The 9,798-nt window shown below is 59.9% G+C and overlaps 1 protein-coding gene across 1 annotated transcript in view; it reads right to left on the bottom strand.

Annotated features, from left to right (window-relative positions):
* The window catches only part of SETD1B (SET domain containing 1B, histone lysine methyltransferase), a 24,190-nt gene extending 14,420 nt beyond the window's left edge, over window positions 1-9,770 (bottom strand). Inside the window, exons 1-6 of the mRNA XM_024121099.3 lie at window positions 9,655-9,770; window positions 8,974-9,164; window positions 8,636-8,734; window positions 7,735-8,005; window positions 5,498-5,610; window positions 3,278-4,516 (exon numbers count right to left, since the gene is read on the bottom strand). Of these exons, the coding sequence (XP_023976867.1) occupies window positions 3,278-4,516; window positions 5,498-5,610; window positions 7,735-8,005; window positions 8,636-8,734; window positions 8,974-9,150 (1,899 nt within the window). The 5' untranslated portion in view covers window positions 9,151-9,164; window positions 9,655-9,770. The remainder of the gene's footprint in view (window positions 1-3,277; window positions 4,517-5,497; window positions 5,611-7,734; window positions 8,006-8,635; window positions 8,735-8,973; window positions 9,165-9,654) is intronic.
* Window positions 9,771-9,798: the final 28 nt, after the last annotated feature.

Here is a 9,798-nt window from a genome sequence, read left to right as displayed (position 1 = left end):
GGGGGCGGGGGGGGGGGGGGGGGGGGGGGGGGGGGGGGGGGGGGTGGCATTTAGCAGTAGTAAGGGTGCACGAATAGGAGGTACGTCTTTACAGTTTTCCGCACTCTTTTCATATAGTCTTAGTACGGGCCGCGGTGGGCCTGAGTGTTGTCAGCACATAATATCTCAAATTTTTCATCTGCACCCTGACCTCACAAGGTAGGGCTCTAGTCCAATCCCTTTTGACAGGTGAGGAAACACACTCAGAGAGCTCTACATAAATCACTGGCCCAAGAGGCACAGCCAGTCAGAAAGAGGGCTGGGACGTAAGCCCAGGGTGCCTGCTGAGTGAGGCGTCTGGGGCTGTTGTGGGAATCCGGGACCGTGGCACCACGTGAATGGGAGGAGTCGAGCATGACCTGGCTGTGAAACGGGAAAGGGCCTCTTTTCATTCAGACATGGGGCTTTGGGGAGTTGGATACACAGGCCTGGAACTGGAGGGGGGCATGGGGTCCACAAGGTAGAGGCGGAGCAACAAGGCAAAGCAGCGGTGGGGAGAGGAGGGATGGGCTACCCGCAGGCTCTTGTGTCAGGACCCGAGGCGAGAAGGGGGCTCAGGCCCTGCCCGGGATGAACGTCGCTGAGAAGGCAGAGCCTTTGTAGGCTGCCAGGGAGCGCATTTGAAGGCCGAGGGGGCAGGGTCTGTGCAGGCCGTAAGGTCAGAGGTCAGACGTACAGGTGAGGGAGGCTTCAAAGGGAAATGGGGGGCGGAGGAGAGAGAAGAGGAAAACCAAACCTAAGGCAGCAGAAGAAAGCTCTTGCTTTTGCTCTGTCCCCTCTACAGACACACACACTCTGCCTCTCAGGGTCCCACACTCATGCTGAGGGAGCCTGCCAGCCTGATACTCAGGGACAGCGCCAGATCAGTCCTGGACAGCGCCCAGCGAGGCAGGCGCAGCACGCATAGGGTTAACGCCGGCGCCGCCGCCAGCCAATCACAAGGAGACCCGGATCCAGCCCAGCCCGCGGCCCTGCCCCTCCCTCCGCCCCTCCCGCGTCCGGGGGCGAGAACCGGCGGGAACTTTAACGCCGGCGCCGCCGCCAGCCAATCACAAGGAGACCCGGATCCAGCCCAGCCCCCGGATCCAGCCCAGCCCGCGGCCCTGCCCCTCCCTCCGCCCCTCCCGCGTCCGGGGGCGAGAACCGGCGGGAACTGGCGGCTGAGTGTTCGGCATCAGCTTGAGCCGTGCCTGGAGCTTCCCAGGCGGCACCTCACTTAAGCCGAGGTTAGTGTGAGGCAGCTACTCTCACGATCCCATTTCACAGATGACGAAACTGAGACTCAGACAGGGAAAGTAACGTCCCTAAGGCCACATGACCAGCAAGTGACAGAGGTGGGGCTCAAGACTTAAGGACTGGAGCCGGAACTTTTAACTATCAGCCTCCGTGAAGAAAGGGAGTGTCCCCCTGTGCTGCTCTCCCGTGTGGTCAGCCTAAGGCTGGGATTCCCTCGGGTTCAGGCCGGAGGAACCCGGGAGCTGCTCTCCCGACTGTCAGCAGGGGGCTCCCAAGGGCCATCTTGGAGGTTATCAGTACTCCCGGGCTTCCCTGGGCCGATGTCCCGGGTCATCCCCGACCCCAGCTCTCTGGGCCTCAGTCTCCCCTTTCCTACAGTGACACCGTGGGAAAGCCCATTCCCTCTGGCTACTCTGGGCTTCCCAGCCCTGGATCAGCCAGTGAGCATGGTTCAATAAGCATCCCCTAACCTCAGGCAGGAGAGGGAGGGAAGAAGGGAGGATGGCAGCAGGGCGAGCAGCCCCCCACCTCTGCACACCTGTCAGCTCTCCCTGCCTGAACCCCTTAGCGCCAGAAACCACTTCCCCAGAACAGCCTGGAGGCCCCCAGGAGCCCCAGCCACCTGCAGTCCCCTCCCAGGCAAGCCAAGTTCCTCTCTGTTCCTCCCTGAGGCGGCCACATCGGCCTAATCAAAGGCCTTGGGGAGGAGGGACCCTCCTCCCTACCGCCCACGGGGGCGCAGAGCTCTGTCTGAACTCCAGCTGCTTATGCCTGCCAGGCCCACAGTTTCCAAAGCAGGTCTCCAGGAGGGCCAGGGCAGGAGCTTGGACCAGGAGGGGGGAGGAGCAGAGCCAAGGAAGATGACCGAATCCTCCCCCAAGGGAATGTGGCATGCAGCAGCACCCACCCCAACCCTCAGGCTGCAGTGAGACCCCAGAGGAGGATCTCTGGGTGGGCAGAGGGTGGGGGGTGGGCGACGTGGCCTGCTTCTGGCTGTGGCCCTCCCCCTGGGCTAGCCCTTAACTCCTTCAGTCCTGGACGCAGGGGGAGAGGGAGAAGGAACATTTCAATGTCCTCCCTGCCCACCACGGTGTCCCATCTCTTCAGAGGGCACCAGGTTCTAGGAGACAGTGGTCCAGAGCTGCCACCTGACCCAGCTCAGCAGAACACTCTGGCTGACCCCTCTTCCCAAATCTGCCTGAGTGTCAGGACCAGTCCTGATCAGGTCCCAGCCACCTAACAGAGAAGGAGGCTCAAAACCATCACCACAGTCCAACTCTCTGGGATCTCAGCAAACTCCAACCAAAGAAGCTCAAGTCAGAATTTATCCCCAGAAAAAGGTCTTGACTTCCCATACCTAGCAAAGAGAGCAACAGATCATGTTTCCCTTTTCACCAAAGCTGCTAGGGAGCTCAGAGCAAACCAGCTGCTCAGTCATAGCCCCTGGTGCTTTTCGTATCCTCTTTTCATTCTTTTTTTATTTTTGATCTGTTATTTTGGCTGCCCTAGCCCTGCTGCTTCTGTGTCTTAGCTAGTTATCCTAAGGGGAGAATGTTTCAAGGAGGAAAGAGGGAGCCACAAGACAGACAAAACCAATCCCAGACAGAGATGGACAGACATCATGGTACCTCATCCATCTTCTCTGAGGTTGGGGTCCTGTCTCCAGCCAGATCCAACCAAAGAAGCTCAAGTCAGAATTTATCCCCAGAAAAAGGTCTTGACTTCCCATACCTAGCAAAGAGAGCAACAGATCATGTTTCCCTTTTCACCAAAGCTGCTAGGGAGCTCAGAGCAAACCAGCTGCTCAGTCATAGCCCCTGGTGCTTTTCGTATCCTCTTTTCATTCTTTTTTTATTTTTGATCTGTTATTTTGGCTGCCCTAGCCCTGCTGCTTCTGTGTCTTAGCTAGTTATCCTAAGGGGAGAATGTTTCAAGGAGGAAAGAGGGAGCCACAAGACAGACAAAACCAATCCCAGACAGAGATGGACAGACATCATGGTACCTCATCCATCTTCTCTGAGGTTGGGGTCCTGTCTCCAGCCAGATCCAAGGCCACCTCAGTCGTCTGACCCAGAAGACCGGTAGGGTCTGGGGGGCCTGGCTCGGGTGGGGGCCGGGGCCCCAGGCCCAGGTCAAGCTCATCATCCTCATCCGAGTCGGGCAGTGGTGTGGGACTGATGTCCTCCAGGCCGGTGCTGGATGGGCGCGAGGAGGGTGGTGTGGGGCCTCGAAAGCCAGGCTGAGAGTTAGCGCCAAAGGGGGCCAGTGGGGAGAGCTGGGAGGAGGAGGAGGAGATAGGGCTGCCCTCCATCTGCAGCTCGGTGTCTGAGTCCTGCTCCCGAAGGAAGGGCAGCTTGGTGCGCTGCTCCTTCAGCAGCATCTCGATCCGTGAGTCCAGGCTGTCGTGGGGCTTCTCCGGCCCTGCAGGTGACGACTCCAGCGTGGGCGTACCAGGACTGTCACAGGGCTCAGGACTCCAGCCGAAGGTCGGCCGGCCGCCCAGCTCCATGCTGTTGGCAGCAGGGGGCGGGGGTCCAGGCGGCGTGCCTGGCTTCTCCTTCGTCAGGGGCTCAGTGGGCGGCAGGGGCGGGGGTACAGGTACTCTCCGGAACTCCCCACTCTCACGGGCCCCAAAGGGGGTTGCGGCAGCGGGCTCCTCGGGGGGCGGGGGGAAAGGGGGCACAGGAGTCTGATATGGAGAGAACGCCGACTTGAATGTGACTCCAGGAGCGGAGGCTGCTTGGGTAGGCGGTGGAGTGTGGGCAAACGTGGCTGAATCCTGTGGCTGGGCCTTGAATGGAGGGCCACTGCTGCCCCCACTGCTGCTGACTGCCCCGAATGGGAGGTCCACGGAGCCCCTGAAGGCGGCTGGGGCCCCTGCCACTGCGGGGACTGCAGAAGAGTTGTGGACGTAATGATGCTCGTGGCGGCGATTGTAGGCATCCGTGAACTTGCTCTCGTGGCGCCGAGCCTTGAAGGTCGCTGTGGGGTCCTGGCTGAAGAGGTAGGAGGGCGTGGGCTGGCGGCTGGAGTAGCTGGAGTCCTGCGAGAAGGGGGTGCCCAGGCGCGGCGTGAGCGGTGTGCCCTGTCCGTAGGAGTTGGGCGTGTCCAAGCGGCAGCTGGAATAAGCAGTGTCTTGGGAGAAGGGTGTCCCACCACTATTGGGGGTGACAGAGGATGAGCCAGAGCCACAGCCTGCAGACAGGCCACCATCTTTGAGGCGCTTCAGGGCATCTGACAGCTTGAGAGAGAGAGAGAGAGAGAAAGGTCTGAGATCACTGGGGGGAAAACGTGCAATAGAATGGGACTGTTTTCCCCTCTCACTCCAGCTACCGGGGAGCTCGGAGCCAAACGGGTCACTCTAGAACTGCAGCATAGTGAACGGAAGCGGCGGCAGGGGGAAGGGGGGAGATTAAAGAGGAGTGTCTGGATGGTCCTCACCTTCTCTAATCTTGGGGTAGCCAATTATCCTCAGAGAACCTTGAGGGTTTTTCCTAATCCCTAAAGCAGAGTAAAGATAAGACCCTGACATCTTGGTTTGAACTGGGATTTCCTTCCTGCCCCAGGCTGTCAGCTATCAAAGACCTTCCAGGTAGAGGTAGCAGACGATGGTCTTGGAAGTGAGAGGGTGGCCAAGGGCCTTGTCCCTCCAACGTCTTGATGTTTTAGGGTTTAAATAGTGTAACACGTAAAGTGCCTGATAAACAGCTGACCAGCAAGTAAGCAAAGACTCTTCACTCTGAAAAAGCTATTCCAGAGGGTGGCTGGGTTGATGCTGGGGTAGGAGCTGGGATGAGAACCTCCCCATGAGATGGTGGTCCAGGTGAGGTCCTGGGAGGCGGTGGTCGGGGAAGGAATCCATCTCGCTCTGGAAGGAGGGACTTGAACTCGGCTTTCTGGGGGCGGGGGTAGAGGGGTGCATGGGACACCAGACACTAGGACCCTGGACACAGCAGTGTTTCAGCATTAACGTGGAAAGCACGTGGACTCTGGATCTCTGGGATTGGAATCCCAGCATGTGCAGGGAGAGGGCTGGCGGCCATGCCAGAGGAGAGCTTTGGCAAACAGGGCTTTCAGACCCCCTGCTGGAAGCCTTGGTGGGCATAGCCAGGCTCCTTTCCTGGTGTCTGACACCGGAGATGGCGAAGTGGGGTGGGGGCCACATCAGGGAGCTGGTGATGGGGTGGGGAGGCGGGGGAAGGACTGACAGCCATAAACCCACCTGCAGGGTCTCATTCACGATTGGAGAGACAGCGTCCAGCTCGCCCACTGGGAGGGTTTGGGGTGTGTATCGGCCCGTGACCAACAGTTCGTAGAACCGCATGCGGGTTTCCCCTGTGGAAAAGGCAAGGGAGGGAGGACTCAGGGAGGCTCCAGGATGGGGCAGGCCGCACAGGTGGGCATCCCTGTGGGGCCCCTGTGCCTGGGACCCCAAGCCTAGGGAAGCTAAGTGACCCTGACCAAGTTCCCGCTTCTCTCTCTTTGTACCTCACTCAGGAGTCCTATCACCTCACCCAGGAGCCCGATCTGTTCAGTGAAGCTGCTAAACTGTATGATTTTCCTGATCCTGAGATTCAGAATTTAACACCTCGTGGCGCTGGGACTCCCCCAAATACAGAAATGCCAGCCCCAACGCAAAGCCCCTTCCTGTCACCCGGGCCATGGCACCCAAAGAAAGAGGCGATCCCCGTCCTCTCAGCTTCCCACTTAGCATCCAGGGCCTGGTAGCAAGTGAAGAGGAAACCCAGTGACACAGGAGTGACAGTTTTGTTGTTAACTCTCTCAGGTGACCGCCAAGAGTTGGTAAAATGCACTCTAGTACTGCGTTACTGTGAACTCCACATGGCCCTCCCCCATCCCACTGAGCCACTGAGCCACGTCTGGAAACCCTCCACCCCAGCCCCACCCCCTGGCAGAGAGAGGCCTCTATAGACCAGGGGGGCCAGATTATCGATATTTATAGAGCCCTCTGAGGCAGCTGCTTACATATGCAAAGAAGACGCATTCCTTGAGCTACTCTTTACCGGTGTCTTTCTTGAAATACAAACTTGGTGGCAGTCTCTAAGGGCCTTTTCTTTTTTTTCTTTTTTCTTTTTTTTTTGCAGAAATGAAATTTTGGTGAGGGCTGACTGCTCCTTAAAATGGGCATGTGATGGGGGAGGGGCTCTACATTTGATTCTCAGGGAGAGATCAGCCTGCAACCACCCAAGGGGTCTCCCCGACAGAGACCTGAGAAACTAGAGAAGGGGGGTGAAGGGCGCTGTGGCTGGAATAGGAAACTGGCTTGTGCCCTGAGGAACCTCAGAATTAGGGACAGGTTTGGCAAGAGTTTATAGGATAACTGTGCCCATCCAGGAGCAGTGTCCCTCCGCATCCCCAAGCAAGGTCTTAGAGACTCAGTCAATATGTCCTCATTATTAAAGGCGAAAATGAAAGGTTTAGATTTTCCAGTCTTGGGTTTGGTGTGCCCGGGTTGCCCCTAAACCCCGTGGTCACAAAACCCCTGGAAGCCACTCACCTAAACCCTCCCATGCAGGGTCTCCCAGGGGACGTCCCAGGGGCTCTGGACCCAACAGTCTCTGCCCAGTCACAGGGCTGGCTGGGCCTCAGAGCACCCGGCACTTTCTTCTGTATTGGTAGGAACTCTAGAGAGGCCACAGGCAAACTTTAGGGGATGCCCTAGAGTCCTGCGAGCCCCCCAGCCAGCACGGAGGAGAAGCCTCCCAGGACCCTGAGGGTGGGAGATATGGCTTCCCCAGCCCGGCTCTCCCAGCAGCCGCTCAGAGGCTCGGTGAGTACAGAGCGGGATTCCGCTGCTTGGGAGGTGGTGCTGTCTCTTTAAGAGAGAGGAGGGAAGACAGTGTCAACCCTAGAGCACCGGGAGCAGCCCGCCCAGCTCCAACGGGAGCATTATCAATGAAACCACACTCTGGGCCCAGATTGGTTCCCACTTCCAAGGGGAAGGGGCGGCCTGTGGGGGAGGGGCACTCCAGATCCCTGGAGGACTCTCTTTTTAGTGGAGGAACATCCTCTATTGGTATTTAAAGGCGTCCTAGTGGCTCTCCCTCAGCGCCCCCCCCCCCCCCCGCCCAACAAATAAACGAACCCTGCCTTCTCTCCTAACACAGACGGCAACACTGGGGACTGCCTAAACCCAGGCCACCAGGGCTCCGCGCGGGGCGTCAGCGGTGGGGAAGCCTCCGGTGGTCCCTTGGGGTTCAGTGGCCAAGGACCGGCACATTTGGTAAATTATAGCTTGTCTCCTAGCAACAGACAACACATTTAGCTCCACGTGACTCTACCCTCAGGAGGGGGCAAAAGAAAAGGTTTTAGGGGAGCACCTAAGGAAGAGTGAGGGGCTCCCCAACACTGCAAGAGGGGCTCTGGGAGAGGAGGGGGTCACACTGACAGGTCTTGTGGCTCCTCCGCGGTGGCTGTCCTGAGCGGGCCTCCACTCACCTTTGGTGTCCAGCTCCACGTGGATGATATTGCCCATGACCGAAGTGCTGTGCAAGTGCTGAACCGCCTCCTTGGCTCCCCTGACCGTGGCAAAGACCACTTTGGCGATGCCCAAGTGCTTCTTGGTCTTGGGATTGTACAAAATCTCCACCTCCTCCACCTCCCCATACTTCTTGCACATGTCCCTCAGGAAGTTTTCACGGATGTTATCATTCAGCTTGGCAAATGTCACCTGCTTCGGAGGCACCGGGCCCACATAGAACTCATCGATCTGGCAGGGGACGAGGGGGAAGGGAGGTTGAGAGCACTGAAACCGAAGGGAAAACACAAAATTCCCCACTCACCCGCCCTTTGAAAACAATGAAAGGTAAAAATTAAAATTTTTTTTTGGAAAAAAAAATGCACGCGGGCGGGCCCGGGAAGCGGAGGATTAAATCGTTTGGAACGTGGAAGTCCTCTGGGTTCGAAAGGAAAGGGGAAAAAGAAACAGTTTCTCTTTCCCCACCCCCCACTCTAGCCTCCTCTCCCTGCTGCCAGGGCAGGGGCGACCCCTTGGGCTAGGAAGTTGTCCCCCTAAAGCCACAAGGCTGGGAAGGGGGGCGGGTCCCAGGGCCGAGCCCTTGGGCTGGCAGGATCCAGGTGGGGACCCGGAGCCCCCAGCTGGGCGGGCAGGATACTGTATCAGCGCCTTGATTACAGTTTCACCGAGTGTTATTCTGTTTACAGTAGCCGAGAGGGGACACCCCTCTCTTTGCAATCTCCCCCTCCCCGCCAAAACTTCCCAGGCCTCGGACGGCGGGAACTCAGAATCCGGCTGGGCTCGGTCAAGACTGGCGTTATTTTCGAATTCGGGGCTTGCGGAGGGGGGCAAGGGGCGCGGGACAGGGGGGAGGGGCCCTACTTTGAATTTGGGCACCGACAGCTCCAGCTCCTTGTTTTTGGTCCAGATCCCGACGACCCGGGGATCTTCGACAATTTCCACCGGGCGGTTGCTGGACATCTGTGGGGAGGAAGCGGTGGTGGTGGGGGCCGGAATGGGTGGCCTGGTCCCACTCCCCAGGGACAAGCCCCCCCCCTTCTCCAGGCACTTGTCAAACTCCAGGACTGCGGACCCGGCTGACAGTTGGCCGGGTGGTCAGGAGGGGGGTCCCCGGGCCGATCGGACCCTTCCGCCCCCACCCTCCTCGGCACGGCTCGGAGGGTGGGTGCGGGCGGCGGGGAGGCGCGCCGGCTACTCACCGCCAGGCTGAAATGCTGCCCATCGTAGCGGTACAGTTTATGATGCCCCTTTTTCAAAGCCGGGTCAATCATCAACTTGTAACTTCTCCAATGGTGGTTCCTCCTCTCGCCCGAAGGGCCGGGCTGCGGCGGGGGCTGCTGGTGGTGGTGGTGGTGGGGGGGGTGACTGTTCTCCATGCCGTTAACCCAACCTGAAAACGAGCAAGTTGTTGTCGTCTCCGCCGCGGTGGCGGCGGCGGCCGCTTCTACACACACGCGAAGGAATCAAATCGTCCAGCCCCCACCCCCTCCCACCTTACCAGCGCGCCCCAAAAGGAGCTGTCTCGCTGGCTCCCCCCAAAATAAGAATGGAGCGAGAGAATAACCCTTCCGGAGAATTAGGCGCCCGCCCGCTCGGCCACCATCTCGGGGCAGCTGCGAGGGGCTCCCGGGGGCCCCTGGTGCAGACTGGCGGGGCCCGGGGCACCCGGAGGACCCGGGCTCCGGCCCATGGTGCCCGCCCGGCCGCCCGGCGTGGCGCTAGCTCGCTCGCTCCGCCCGGCTCGGGCGCGCGGCTCGCGGCAGGCCTGGCGCCGCCCGACCGCCCGACCGCTCGGCCAGAGCGGGGGCCGGGGCTGGGGGCTGGGGGCTCGGGCCGCCCGGCTGCCGGCAGCGGCCTCTCCCTCCCCGAGCCGCGCTTACATCCCCGCCGGGCGCCGGCCTCCCTGCGCCGCCAGCCAGTACATGGTGTCCCCCGCGGGAACCGAGGCCGGGGCGGCCGGACGGGGGGCCGGGAGGGGGGAGCGCCGCCGCCGCGGCTGCCGGGCCCGGAGCTGCTGCCGCCGC

The sequence above is a fragment of the Physeter macrocephalus genome, unplaced genomic scaffold, assembly GCF_002837175.3.
Source record: "Physeter macrocephalus isolate SW-GA unplaced genomic scaffold, ASM283717v5 random_227, whole genome shotgun sequence".
NCBI classification, from domain to species: Eukaryota; Metazoa; Chordata; class Mammalia; order Artiodactyla; family Physeteridae; genus Physeter; species Physeter macrocephalus.
The sequence above is the reverse complement of the archived record's forward strand: the minus strand, read 5'-3'. Positions and strand labels throughout refer to the sequence as shown.